At 38.0% G+C, this 15462-nt stretch overlaps 1 protein-coding gene across 1 annotated transcript in view; it reads right to left on the bottom strand.

Annotated features, from left to right (window-relative positions):
- Positions 1 to 1460: 1460 nt before the first annotated feature.
- The window catches only part of dnm1a (dynamin 1a), a 145065-nt gene continuing 131063 nt past the window's right edge, over positions 1461 to 15462 (bottom strand). The window contains exons 21-23 of the mRNA XM_049486370.1: positions 14952 to 14988; positions 7370 to 7418; positions 1461 to 5366 (exon numbers count right to left, since the gene is read on the bottom strand). Of these exons, the coding sequence (XP_049342327.1) occupies positions 14967 to 14988 (22 nt within the window). The 3' untranslated portion in view covers positions 1461 to 5366; positions 7370 to 7418; positions 14952 to 14966. The remainder of the gene's footprint in view (positions 5367 to 7369; positions 7419 to 14951; positions 14989 to 15462) is intronic.

Raw genomic sequence — 15462 nt, 5'->3', positions numbered from 1 at the left:
TAAAACCACAGAAATGCCGCTCTCTTTCTCTCTGACTGAACATAACCTGGAATCGGATTAATCTGCCCTAAAAGGAGACCGCATCACACCCACCCAATTTAAAATTATTCGCATGCTCGGTGCAGTTAACTTTTCTCAGCAGAGAGGGCCCTAAATCCCAAAACTTGCGGACATCAGCTTTAACAACAGTATTTAACAACAGTACTATTGGAATATTTTTCAATTAGGGGAATTTTAAAGTCCCCAGGTTATAAACTCAAATTAGAAATATTTAATTACAAAAGAAATACAACCCAAATTGGAAAACTGGTCAGATTAATTTCTCAATATACATCCATTCCTGCATTTCAGCCTTGCAACACATTCTAAAAATGATTTAATACAACAGCAGCGTTCATGAAAAGCTGGGTCTTTGATAAGCAAAGATGGTCAGATCCAGACTATGTATGGTCAGGTTCTGTCACTTCTGTGATGCAAAAGCATTAATGCAGAAAAGTGATCAGAGAAGAGATCTTAGGGCATTTTTACACCAGCACGATTTGGTCCAGTTAAAACGAACTCTGGTCCGTTTGTAACTTTAGTGCGATTTGATTGAGCGCGATCCGGTCTCGATCCGACCCAGCTATTAAATATAGTCCATTTATTTGAGCTAAACTGCTGATAAGGTGCAGTTTAAACTGATATATATGAGCCACTAATAACCACAGCTATTAACAAACGCTGTGTCCATGCACGCTCCATCTGTGCAGTGTTCACTGCTCACAGCCGCGGGACTCAGTTTACTACATGTACATCTGCGTAGCATGACCAAAACTGTTTAAAAGCTCAGCGTTTCAGCGATTAGTGTTAAAGCACAGATATTCACGCTGGAACACAGAATCTTCTCACTATATTTACTTTTTTCAGATATTTAAATTTACTCCAACGCTAGACAGCTCTGACCAATCACAGGACACGTGATTTATTGGTGCGCATTTTGGTGCGTTAAGGTTTATGTCTGTGTGAAAACAAACCAAACAAAGTGAGAGAATGCTCCGTGAGTAAACAAACTAATCACTGATTCAGACCAGAGAAACCAACTACAGGTGTGAAAACGCCCTTAGAACCACATATGCTGCCTTCAAGACCACATATTTTTCAGAGCGACACTCAAGCATTTTTCAAAAAAACAATGCAAAAGCATGTGCTGCACACTACATTACAAAAAGATTTGAACACCTTAAGTTAAATGGGACAAAATAAACATCTAAAACATGACCTAGCTGAGAGAAGAAAGTGCAGATTCATTGTCTTAACCTTTTTAGGAATAAGCTACAGTCCTGAAATGCTCAGGAATTAATGTAAAGCATATTAATAACTGAAATGAAGTTAAGCAGATAAAACATGACCATGTGCAATCAAATACAAGACGTTTGAATCAGCTGTGGAGGTCTTCTAAATTATAAACGAGAGCAGAGAAGTTTTGGTACGCTGATTTTTATTGTGTTGAATAAAGCAGTCCTGCTATACAGACTCATTCACCCAACAGCAGAAGTTACGGGACACATCACAGCAGGACAAAAGCACACGTCATCTTCACTCATAACTCTGACAGAACGAGCGACTCCAGGACTCTGCATGCTACAGAATCCCCACGTTCCCCAGTGAATACATGAGTACATCTGCAGTAATGCAGCACTGTCTGTCTCCGCCTCTTTTTACATTATACACACACTTCATTTTTAAAGAATTACAGGAGTAATCACCCAGAATAATTTAATATTCAATAATCATACATCATTTCGACTAAACACTAGTCTCTACACAGTGGAAGCACGATTTCCATAAATGCCACAAAGATACGTAACGCACGTCAGATATGTCCGTGATAAACTAGATATTTACTCTTAAATAAGAATTTTTTTTTTATTTATACTGGGGTTTACTAAGACTCTGAGTAAGGGAGATCAGGGGGAGGGGGAGGGTGCTGCTTCGTTTTTTCAGGGCAGAAATGAGGACGAATGCTGAAACGGGGACGTTAATATTGCCTTGGTGCGGCACAGTGAGGAGGTACCCAGCCAGGTACCCAGCGAGGGTGGAGTTGGCATGCCCAACACACACAGATACAGTACAAACAGACTTACAGACAGTATTACAACAGTATTCCTTACCGAGGGGTGAGACTGAGGAGTGATTGTTTTTCTTATCAATGAAACATTTTGGACCAAACAATTATGATCTCTATGCATAGACCAGCAGGGATTATTTATATATTTTATTTACTGTATTTTTTTATTTAAAAACCTGAATATTCTACGTCCACCACCAACGAAAACTGGGAAAAGCAGCCTTAAGATTCAATAAATGAACATAAATGTATGATGTAAGGATCCAGGAAGAACAGCTATGATGATTTCTCAGCTTAAGTAGGGTTTGGTGTGAAGCAGTGGATAACACCACCGCCTGCCAGTGAGCTACAATGTGGGGGCCTGGGGTTCAATTCCAGGTCTGGGTGACTGAATGCTGGGCTACACCAATAAGAGTCCTCGGGCAAGACTCCTAACACTACATTGGCTCAACTGTCTAATAGTAATAACCTTGTAAATCGCTCTGGATCAGAGCGTCAACTAAAAAATAATGTAAATGTAATTTTAAAGCGAGTACAGGTTTGATAGGGGCCACATAAACTCTGAGAACCACCAAAGAACGTGTGTTTACCTTCACAGACTCCAGTTCTACTGTGTGTTACATGGTGTGAGAGTTGGCTAGCCCGTGAGAAGGCCGACCTCTGAAGTTATTGCACGTTCCATATAGATCCCGCCTCACTGAATATACTGATTTAGCTACGTGGAGAGGTGGAGTCTCAGAGAATTGTTAGGACAGTGGACACACATTCACACACAGCACATCCACAATATGGTCTAGAAAGTTTACCTGCAGTGTTAAGTAAGGGGAAAAGATGACTATGAAGGAAACACTCCAGCATTTAAGACTGATCACTTGTCTATCGGTACTCTGTATAAGTGACTTTCAATGGTGGTGGAATCTTCTTGATGCTACCTAAGAACATGAAGCATCAATGTATAAGAGGTTTAGTATGGCCGATTACCACCAAAAGCAGTTTCCTGTTCTTAGAAAAGACATACTTGTATGAAACATACTTGTAATAGAGAGCAGGGGACCTCAATTCCAGAAATATTAGACTCAGGCAAAGGATCAGGCTCTAGGCTGCAATGGGAATCTCAACTGAGCATCAGGGCAACTGTGATATCTGGTGTTTAAGCAGCAGTGTTGTACACAAGTGACAACTTGATAAAAGTGCACTTCTGGGAGGGGCTTAGGGTTTAGGGTGAGAATTGGGACCGGGCCTTGGTTTTTGGACACCACTGCAAAATTAACAACACCAAAGTAAGTTAGTCTGAAAGAAAGTCATTAGGTAGGTACGTTGGTTAGTCGATAGGTCGTCAGTTGGTAGATACATAGATAGGTAGGTTAGTAGTTAGAGAGATAAATAGGTAAATAGGGTGTTAGTTATGTTGTTATATAGATTGGTCAGTAGTTAGAAGTTAGGTTGGTAGATAGGAAGGATGGTAGGTAGGAACGTTGGGAGGTCGGATGGTAGGTAGGTCGGTAGGAAGGTAGGTAGGAACATCGAATGGTAGGTAAGTAGGAAAGTAGGTAGGTAGGTGAGTAGGTCAATAGGAAAGTAAGTAGTTAGGTCAGTAGGTTGGTAGATAGGTCAGATGGTAGGTAGGTAGGTGGGTAGGTAGGCCGGATGGTAGGTAGGTTGGTGAGTAAGTAAGTAGGAAAGTAGGTGAGTACGTTGGTAGGTAGGTTAGATGTTAGGTAGGTCAGTAGGTAGGTCGGATGGTAGGCAGGTCAGTAGGTTGATAGTTAGGTAGGTCAAATTGTAGGTCAGCAGGAATGTAGGTAGGTCAGATGGTTGGTAGGTCAGTAGGTTGATTGGTAGGTCAGCAGGAATGTAGGTAGGTCAGATGTTAGGTCGGCAGGAATGTAGGTAGGTCGAATGTTAGGTAGGTCAGTAGGTTAGTCACATGGTAGGTAGGTCAGTAGGTAAGTAGGAAATAACATAGGTCTGTCAGTCAGTAGGTACTTGACCCTGAAGCAAATTTAGGAATACAGTAAACACTATATAGTGAACAGGGGTCCAGTTTCACAGCTTGAACGCTAACACCTGTTTCACCTGGCCTTTGACAACTTCATAAAAATGCACTTTCAGCTTAAATGCTCAGGATGTCTTTACCTGTCCCTTAAGGTTTATGTTTAATATTAAGACAGGGCCTCTTTCTTTTACACACGTCGAAACAAAAAGATGAAACCTTCAAGTAGTGCACTATATAGTGAATAGGGTATAGTTTAGGGCACATCTTTTATTTTCAAAAGAAAGATACATATCTTTTATCTTTAAAAGATGTCTTTGATCTGATGTTTTCACAGTCTAGTTTATTCCTAAATTTCCTTCAGGAGCGATAAAGTTTCTATCTAACACCTGATATTGATGGAGCATAATTGATGGAGTCATTTACAGTGTTTATTCTGGAATTGAGCAAATGCCCACTGGCTTTATTTCAACGTGAGTTTCAAGTTTTCAAGTTAATGTTTTTCTGCACTTTTTCTAGTAGCAAAGAACTTTAAAAACTACTTTTAAACCAAAATTTTGAGTTTGCATCATAAATAACTTAGTATGCTCAGTTAAAAAATAGTTAGTACTAGTTAGTTTTAGTTAGTAGTACACAATTGGGATGCACACAGATATCAGGCTGAAAAATGCTGGAGTGTTTTTTAAAAAAATGTCTGTGGAAATGTGGCTTTAAACATATATAAGGAAATTCAGAGCAACAGTGGTTTGGTTGCGTTACTGATGGTACGTCTACATTCAGCAGAGGTTTCCACATCTATAAGATTTAAAGAAGATTAGAACCTGTATGTTACAGCAGTCCAACTGGGTTTAGGGTTTGGAGACAGAAAAGATCAGAAATAGAGAGACAAACACAACAGAAACACACTGCATTTCTTCAACTGTGTGCCAATAGCATTCCTTCTCCTCCTCTCATTGTGAGGAACGCTGAAAAACATCCATCCATCCTTTAGCAGATACGGAAATGTACAGAATTTCTCTGTGGGTTCCCAGTTTTCTCTTTCTCTCTCTCTGTCCCAAGTGTTTAATCACTCGTTCTTCTGTGAAGGTGGGATTGGGTTTAGCTTTGCTTGGTGCTGAAGCTGGAGGGAGTCCAAGAGTAAAGTCATATAGAAGAGAGAAGAGAAGAGAAGACAGAAGAAGAGAAGGTGCGAAAAGGGGGTATAGTGAGGATTCAGATGAAGAAAGTGGGCTTTCAGGGTATGAAGGGCTGCCCTTGCATGTCCGGCTGAGCAATAGCAGGAAGAAAATGGAAGGAGAAAGAGAGAAAAGTGTAAATATGGGTACAAATTATACCTTTCACATATACATAAAATTTAGAAGTGTGTAGAAATGGAGTCCCCAAAGTCACCAAGGCTGGAAGACCTTTAACCATAGAGCAAGGCAAGCAATTTCTACATCTAATTCTTCACAGTTTTACTCCTGCAGCATCTGTATTACATCACACATTACCACAGACAGTAACTTGATATTGAGATATCTGCTTTAGGAAACAACAAACTCCAATCTGTTCACTTGAGAGACTTAATTATAATTGAAAGAAATGGGCAGGTTTTGAATCCAATGATGTAATGAGGTGTAACAAACAGAAATCAACTATAGTCTCACAAAGTATCACAAAACAAAAAACAAGCAGATATGTAAAAAAAAATCTTTCAATACTTTAAATTTACATCTAATCTACAGGGGATGGACAATGAAACTGAAACACCTGGTTTAGACCACAATAATTTACTGTCCTGACGGACAGTTCTGGTGAGAACAAGAATTGAATTCTGTCGTGATTTGATCAGACGTGGTTTTATGTTTTTTTGTTACAATCCGGGTTAGCACCCGAACATCCCTTTCAGACAGCTTCCTCTTACAGCGTCCACAGTTAATCCTGTTGGATGTGGTTAGTCCTTCTTGGTTGGTATGCTGACATTACCCTGGATTCCGTGGCTCTTGATACTTGATACTTGCTGTCTTGGTCACAGATGGTCCAGCAAGACGTGCACCAACAATTTGTCCTCTTTTGAACTCTGGTATGTCACCCATAATGTTGTGTGCATTGCAATATTGTGAGCAAAACTCCTTTTAGCCATGAAATCTCCCACACTAAAATGACAGGTGTTTCAGTTTCATTGTCCAACCCCTGTATATTTAAGATATATATCAGCCATATCAAATAGATTTAAGCTGATTGCACATCCCAACAGAGATTTTCAACCACAACTAATTGTATTTGATACAGAGGTGATTTAATTTTACTTTTATCTCATTTATTTCTTGTTTATTTAATTTTCTTTCATTTGAACTCCATTAATGTTCCTTAAAGTATTTCTCTCTAGGTTATCTTAAAAGGAGAAAAAGAAGGAGATGAGAGAATGAGAGAGTGAAAAAAGGGAGTAATAGGAGAATGAAGGGGTGAAGGATGAAAAAGGAGCGAGCAATAGAGAGAGGAGAATGAGAGATAAGGGAGGTAAAACAGAAATTAGGGTGAAGAGTCAAAGAAACAAGACAGAAAAAGAGAGAAACAGGTGGAGAAAGAGGGAAATTGGTACTAAAGGAAATGAGAATATAGATAAAAGAGGAGGAAGAGATGAACAGAACAGAAGAGGAATATAAACAAGGGACAGAAGGAAAGAGAGATGAGAGAAGGGTAAAAGGTTGGAAAAAAATAAAGGGGAAAAAGAGAAGGGGTAAGATACAGAACAGTAAAAATATAGATAGAAAGAAGAGAAGAAAGAAAGTCAGAAAGGTGTGCAGAAGGGGGGATGTAGAGTGAAATATAAAGAAGAAGGAGAGATACAGAGACATGGGGGAAAAAATAAAAAGAAAGAAAAGAGAAATAATAATACAGGTTTATGTCTTAATTTTAAAAATGTTTTTTTTTTCTGGATGAGATTCTTTGTTATCTGTAATTATAGACAATTCTAGGATTGTTTAGGTAACTGTTTTTAGTGTACTGTCTGTGGTGATCAGCTGTAAAATACAGATGTGGCAGACTATACAGACCAATTCTGATAGACAGAAGTATTCAACTAAACTCTGAACAGTAATACCAGGCCTAAAACACAGTGCAAAAAATGACAAATCATAAACATTTCATATCCTCTACTAAGGAATGCTTATGCAGAGCTCTACAATCCTAATCTAAGATTATTTAAGACATTACAACCAGTAAAACTAGTAAAAGTAAAAGCTTGCAGCTCTGTACTCTTAACCCAAAGCCATGGGAAAGCTCATTACCCTTCACGATAGCTGGATGCCGCCTTCCGGCCCATGACTTCAAGGACCGCTGCCCGAGAAACAGGAGGACAAAGAACAAAAAGAAAGCAAAAGAAGATGACAGAAAGAAATGGGGAGAACAGCACACAGTGATGCAGTTATCCTTCATTCTCCAGGCGTCACTTTGGAGAGATAATGCATCCGTTTCAGAAAGAAGGCCCCTGACGCAATCAGCATGTCATCAGCAGAAACGAGAGGTCACTACAGAACTCAGAGGCTGCTCAGCAGCGATAGATAGAGCAGCGTGAGGGAGGAGGAGGAGATGGAAGAGAGCAGACATACAGTTCTGTACTTATATATCATATATAAGGCAAACAAATAGAGGGAGAACAGAAAAGTGCATTAAGACTGTGTGTGAAGGCTTACAGTGAGTCTTTGGCTAGCTCGTTTTAAAGAAAGCGTAATAAACAGCAAGGTAAATGTGTAGAATAAACAAAGATGTAAACATCTCAGTATCTCAGTATGCCTGGAATATGTGGATTAATAAGCTTGACTTAAACCCTGTGTCACAACCCCCCAGCAGCCAAGAGAAGAAGAGAAGAAGAAAAAAACGGGAATGTTAATTAGAAAGGATTTAAGCCAAGTAGAGCCTGAACAATATAATGGCGTTTTCACACCAAAACTATTTGGTCTGGTTTAAACTGAATCTGGTTCGTTTGTACCCTTATTGCGGTTTAATTGAGCAGGTGTGAAAAAAGTAATCATACTCAGGTGCAGTTTAATCTGATATATTAGCCAGATAATGCTGGTCACCACAGCTATGAACACACGCTGTCTCTGCTCCATGCTGTTTACATACGTGGTCTGAGCAGCGTTCACTGCTCACAAGCAAGCGACTCCATTTACTACGTGTACATCTGCACTGCAGGTTTCATAGCAGCACTGCAGACTACATAGGCTCCGCATAGTGTAGCAGCCGGAGCCAGGAATAATGGCGGCGCTCAGCGCTGAAGCTCGCCTTATAGGATGTAAACAGTGTTTTTTTATAAGCTGCTACGCAGCTCCGCATAGCTGCTATGCGGAGTCTATGTATATATACACCGCATAGCATAGCAGCTGGCGCCAATTGCACTTCTTGTGCAATTTTTAAGTTATCAATGCAAAAGGAAAACAAATGAGAACGGAGGTGTGCTTTTCACCAAAGGTAATTATTTTTTATCATGTTTTACTACAACAAAAGTCCATTTTACACCAGAGTTCTCCTTTAACACTGCACAGATATACACAAAATCTTCTCACTGTATTTACTTTCTTGCTCCTGCGCCAGACAGCTCTGACCAATCAGAGGCGACAACGTGCTCGCGTGGTTTATTGGTGCACATTTTGGTGCGTTTAGGTTTATGCTGGTCTGAAACCAAACCAAACAGAGGGAGAAAACGCTCCAAGTAAACGAACATTGGAAGAGACTGGGAACAACAGCAACTCTGTGCTCTGTCAGTGTAAAATAACAGAGCGGGGTCAGCGGATGCTGAGGAGCATAGTGCACAGAGTTCACCAACTTTCTGCATAGTCACTACACACCTCCAAACTTCATGTAGCTTCAGATTAGATCAAGAACAGCAGAGAACAGTAGAGAAACTCATGGAATGAATGAAGTTTTTCCATTAATGAGCAGCTCCATCAAAACCTCACATTGTTGGATTTATTTGGTGGTACCAAAATATCAGCCAATGTTATCATCTAACTGATATATCATTCAGGCTCTAAAAAAACTTTCATAATATAGTATATAATATATATGGCCTGGGGTCTGTCTGGGTTTTGTGACACAGGGTTCGAGTAGCTGTAACTGTTTCCATTACTGCATGAAGGTGTTGATGCAAGAGTGTGTGTGGTGTGTGTGTGTGTGTGTGTGTGTGTGTGTGTGTGTGTGTGAGTTTTCCATCACACAGAGTGCAGCAGAGTGTGTGGGGTGGAGCTGAAGGAGATGAGGACTGGAGGGATGGGTTTGGACCGGGTGGACGTTTCTGTCTCCTTTGCCTGTCACAGTGGTGGGAGGGGCTAATAGTCTAAGAGGGAGGAGTCTGTGGATCTGAGTGGCCGGGTGGGTGAGGCTGGGGGTCGTCGGCTGTCATGAAAACACAGACAGGAACACACAGAAGACAGAGAGAAGACACGAATGAGTCAAGGACTCGCACACACACACTTACACACATGTAATGTTCAGGCAGTGGACATAATAATGGAAACACCACAGTCATTGGCCAATTTATTGGAAACGTCTACCATATAGGCGCACTTTGTAGATTTATAGTTAATGACTGTTGCTTATCTGCTACTAACCAAGGAACAGCCCCTCTCTAGGGCCACCATTGATCAGATGGGTATTTCTCTACACCAGGGGTCACCAACATGGTGCCCGCGGGCACCAGGTAGCCCGCAAGGACCTTATGAGTAGCCCGCAGACCTGGTCTAAAAATAGCATTTTTGTTGCTATTCTTTTTTTTTTAAATCACAGTTGCATTGGTGTAATTTTAGATTATATTAGATTAATATTAGCTTAGAGATAAGCCTATAGTTTATATATTATTATACAATATAATGTAATATAATATGTAATATTATATTAAAATATAATATAATATAAAATGTAAACAATTGCAGAGATTTATAAAAATAGTGTTGCATATTGATATGTGTCTTCACATAGATGAATGTCATTAATTATTAATAACAACATATAATTAAAGGTAAATTGAGAAAAGTTGTAATTTCATGAGTGTGTATCAAACTGGTAGCCCTTCGCATTAATTGGTACCCAAGAAGTAGCTCTCAGGTTCAAAAAGGTTGGTGACCCCTGCTCTACACTGTAAAAAATATGTGAGCCATAAATTATAATAACTCATTTTTTTCATTAAAATTAGCTCATCAAATTTTCATTTCATCAAAGTTTTGTGATTTTAACTAGAATTCATGAGTTCATGATCCTTTCAACTCAGGTTGAAAGTTTTCAATGAAGTTAGTTGAGTGAAGTGGACATTTGGAAAGAGTTAAATTAACTTTAAACTGTAAGTTATAGCTCTGTCTGTGTGTAAAATTATTTACACTTATTAATACCAATTACCACTATTAATAACTATTTTGTGTTAGGTAAATATTTGTTGTCATTTAATAGTTCTTTGTAATCAGCTTGTAATATGAGTTTAATTGTATATCACTGGCAACTGGACAGTGATTGGCTAATGCAAGCTTAAAAAAAGCACTAACAAATACAAACAATAAAAAAACATACAAATTTCATCGTTTTTTCTCATAAAATACCAGTTAAGCTAGTTCAATGATACACAGGTTGTGTGTGCTAATATTGTTCAACAGTGTATAATAACTGATTTTAACAATTTACAAACTTTAAGAACATTTTTACCTTTTGGAAGTTCAATTTCTTTGTAGTTTATGCAGGTTTTTTGAGAAACACTCATCATTTTAAGAATGTTTAATATTTAAGAAAATGAATGGCTATAAAATACTTTTTTGGGAAACACTCTCCATTTACCTTTAGAGTGCTGAACCTGATACACCCATGTCCCTGCTCTACTGGATCATATCTGCTCAGTGGTGATATTTCTCCATTAATGTATAGGGTTAAATGGGCTAGAATCTGTATAAGCTATACATGAGCTTCAGTCAGTAACTGTAAACCCACATGGCACATAGGTGTTTCTAATAAAATGGCCAATGAATCTAAGTATTTAATGAGGTGTTTCCATTATTTTGTCCACTCTCTCTGTACATTAATGACTATGGGGGGCATTATGCAGAACATATTCACATTTCACAACATATGAGCGATACATTATGGACTCTGACTGAACAGCATTACATTCATAAGATGACATGTACCATACATGCATGGATTGATTTATTAATTAATTAGTTTCACAGTCAACATCAACTGTTAGAATATGAATGATATTCTTTATCTATATAAATCTATATCTATATAAATAGAAATATATATATATATAATATTACTGTAATTGATTCATTCAATTTAATTAGATGTATTTAGCATCTAATTTCAATAATCTGGTGCACCTTATGTATGAAAATAGACGTTCATTGATAGTGCGCCTTATAATCCTGTGCACCTTATAGTGCGAAAATTATGGTACCTTTGGTCTATTTTCACTTCAGTTGAATGGGGTCTTTTAAACAATTGTGCAGATTTGTAGTTGGCACAACTGAGAATGTTTTTCTTCAAAACATGAGTTAAGTTTAAAACTCAAAAGCTTAAAACTCAAAAATCTTGTGCAGTAAGTTGCTTTAAATTTTTTAGATTTGTCAACTTATTTTTTTGGTTTTTACTTTACAGTGTACATACAGTCTTGAATTTACACACATTAATATGATTATCAGGGCAATTGTGCGTTTTTCAAGATTTTTTGGAACTGTTTATTTAGTTTTTTTTACAGTTGAGTTGTAAATTTTTTCTTTTAAAGATGTTGTCACACATTCAGCCCCATAAAACCAGTTCTAAGAAACCACTGAAACCCCAGAATTTTAAAGAAAATGCCCTGTATGTTAACTAGGTTTAAGATTATTACACTTAATCTTTTGATTACAATTTTTTTTTTGGTCAAAAACAAAGCATATATTTAACCATTGTTATAATTGATTACACTGTAATTATTGTAACACTCCAAAATCAATGCATTTGAATTGGCAGTATAATTTGTACACCCTAGAAATTCAGTCAAAGCAAATAACACTGGTTTACAGGACTGACAGGCAGTGGTGTGTGAGGACGTTGCTGAATATCTGGATCATGTTCATCAGACATGATAAATTCAGCAACCAGAACTGCAGATGAGTGTGATGCAAGGACAAGACAACAACAGTGAAATCGACTGACTGACAGAACACAGAGGACACTGTGTGTTTTAGTTCAGGTGTGTTTTTGTACTGTACAGGAATTAGTGTGTGTGTGTGTGTGTGTGTGTGTGTGATATTTAGTGATAAAGATAAAGGGACGGGATTTGAGATGAACTAAGAGGTAAAAAGAAGATCCGTCCTTATTTTGATTCTGTGAATATAAATGTCTCCAACAGAAACTTACCAAAATAAAAAAATAAAAAAAGGTCAGCAGGCTCAGCACACACTCTCACACCCCAGCTCACTCACTCACTCACACACATAGTGTGAGCCCAATAGGCTTAATAGCCTATTATAAATCTGATCTGAGACCATCAGGACGTTCAGTATAGCAACACAAGAAAAGTCCAGCATTTTTCAACCTAATCTCTATCTGCTGTATCAGTAGGATAACAAATATTAAGGACACTAAAATTAAAATTGTTTCCCTGGATTAAAATAGAAAATCTGGCCAGTCATAATGCATTTATAATTAAATTCATTTGCAGAATGATTAAAAGTTTGAGATTATTTGCAATACAAACACTTTTTGTGAATTTAGGTATGTATTTAAATATATTAATATATTAAATATATTTAAAGTGGTTTGACAAAAGGCATTTAAGATTTTTACTCATTAATTTTTACATGATTAAGTATAACTGTGTCATGTTCTTTACCTTTTTATTATCATATTGTGTTTTTATTTGCAGCTTTTTAGTACTCTATTAATTATTCAATACATTCTTTTGAAACTCAACACTAAAATACAAAAAAATAGGCCTGCAACCAGACTAGTTTTATAAAACTGAAATTAAATTATGTAAAATATTATGTTGCGCCACTGCAGGATAAACCTTTCGGGACTTTTGAGAAATTTTATCATGTTGGTCACATCCTAAAACCTACACTGTAAAAAAAAAAACATATATTCTGCTTGGATGTTGTATTGGTGCCATTTATATAGCAGTGTAGGTTATATCATTACATTTTCACTACAAATATCAAGATAATTATTGTGAAGTTACCAAGTTATCCATATACATTTCTTCAGATCGTTATTTCCAGGTCACTCCAAAGGGTGATGTGGATCAGCACAAGGCATCTGTGAGCTGATGTATCAGAACCGCGTTCGAAAAGAAGCGGAGTCTGACTTCTCGTGTCGGAGGAGGCGTGAGCTAGTCTTTGCGCTTCTTGTGTTGTGGCATCACTAGTGATGGGGGATATACAGCTAAGTAGCAGCTGATTGGGTGGGACAATTGGCCTAGCTAAATTGGGAGAAATTTGAAAAAATATTGAAATAAATTTAAATAACATTTAATAAACAAGATTATTTTTGTTGGTTTAGTTATGTGAGAAAATCTTTCCAAGTAAATTATGTGCAAATAACAGATAAGTATCTTAAAATAATTAGCTTTATTAATTGCATTAATTAGAATTTTTCCTACAAAATACAGGGAAACAGTTACTTTCTGGAGTTACTAATCAGAAAATAGGTTGAAAAATGCTGTCAGCAATCTTAGGCAACACTGAATACACTGAATAGAGTAAACATTTCTCGAGTGTATGAACACTCATCCACTCCAGTAAATGTATCTCTATCTTCTGCAACCCTTCAGTACTGAACATGACCTCGCCATCCTTCTAATAGTGCCGTATCAATTTCTTAATTATAAAAGTCTCTTTTTTACTTTTTGATCTCCAGGGATCTATGTATCTGGCTCTGGAGGGTTTTGGTCCAGAAATAGCTTGGTTACTTTCATCCTTAATACAATACTAATTTATCCATGCTCCGCCCACAAATACTGTGTTTTGTAGAATGACAAATTACACTTTATGGACATAAATATTGGGAAATGAGTTAATTCATTGTTTTTTCTGAATCAAGGGTATTAAAAAGTGGGGATGTGAGGATTTGATGTTGGATGTTACCACCTCACCCCACCTACCCTCAATGTACTGGAAGAAGCTCCATCATTCCAGAGAACACAAGTAGTTCAACTGCTCCACAGCTCAATGCAGGGGGCTTTATATCTATCTATCCCACTCTTTGTATTAGAAATGGTGCTCCAGGGAGTCCTATTCTATTCTATTCTATTCTATTCTATTTTGTTATTCTACAAAATGCATGTCTTCAGTATGTGCAACCTAAAGTAGTTGAATACCCTCAGTAGAAGGAGTAACAGAGAATAAACTCTATTTAATACCCTTGATTTCTGAGGAATGAGAGCAGATGTACCAATACTTTTGTATTCCATCTAGTGTATCAACATGTAAGCATTGCAACAACTGGTATAGACCCAATCAAATTTGGTCTCCTGACATTATGACCTACATTCAGTCAGGTAACAGGTGTCTGTCAACATTGGAGCATGAATAGAACATGAATAAGTCAATCACACATTTCTTGTTTTAAACATTGGATTATTAATTAAGGCACATTAGAGGATTTCTCAGTGTCTCAGAGATTTCATATTCTGTTCACTCCCAGAGAGCCCTTCAGCCCTGCTACCACATGCTGACTGTGCTTGTTAACATGTATTAACAGCGTGAAGGACTCTCTAATTGGTAATATATGTGTGTGTGTGTGTGTGTTCAGGGAGTGCTCAGACGCAGACAGCCATGCAGCAGTAAGCGAGCGAGTGGCAGGATTCGAGGCCATGGAGTAGGGGGCCAAGCACCACACACATACCGGACGCGCTGGTCCTCACTGGTCACTGATTGTAATTCTGTGAAAAGCAATCATAATCAACAGGTGGGGTGGAGGCGGAGTGAGGGGGTGGAGGACAGGGAAAAGGGAGGGAATGTGCAAGAAACACGTGTTTAGATGGAGGAGAGACCCACGGAACATTAACACTGCTTCAGTCTCAGCTGATCACAACACTGAACTGCAAAACCTCCGACTACAGGCAATGAGTGGCCAATCAAACTGATCTAACTGGACTTAATAATTACTGTCTCTCAGTTAAAGGTCTGAATCTGTTTGTTCTCAGAGGCTGTGCAGTTCAGGTAATGGATTATAACACAGGACAGGAGAGTTAGCTCATAGGTTAGAACTGGAGGTCAGTAGTGAGTTTGTAGCAAGTGGTGAAAAGTGTTCTTTAAAGTTGGATGAATTCCCCTGTATTGCGTAATAGGCCAGTGTTCACATTTACATTACACTGTTATCCCCTTAAATTATACTGGATAATACTGGATTTAAC

Source organism: Astyanax mexicanus, chromosome 1, assembly GCF_023375975.1.
Source record: "Astyanax mexicanus isolate ESR-SI-001 chromosome 1, AstMex3_surface, whole genome shotgun sequence".
NCBI lineage: Eukaryota > Metazoa > Chordata > Actinopteri > Characiformes > Acestrorhamphidae > Astyanax > Astyanax mexicanus.
The sequence above is the reverse complement of the archived record's forward strand: the minus strand, read 5'-3'. Positions and strand labels throughout refer to the sequence as shown.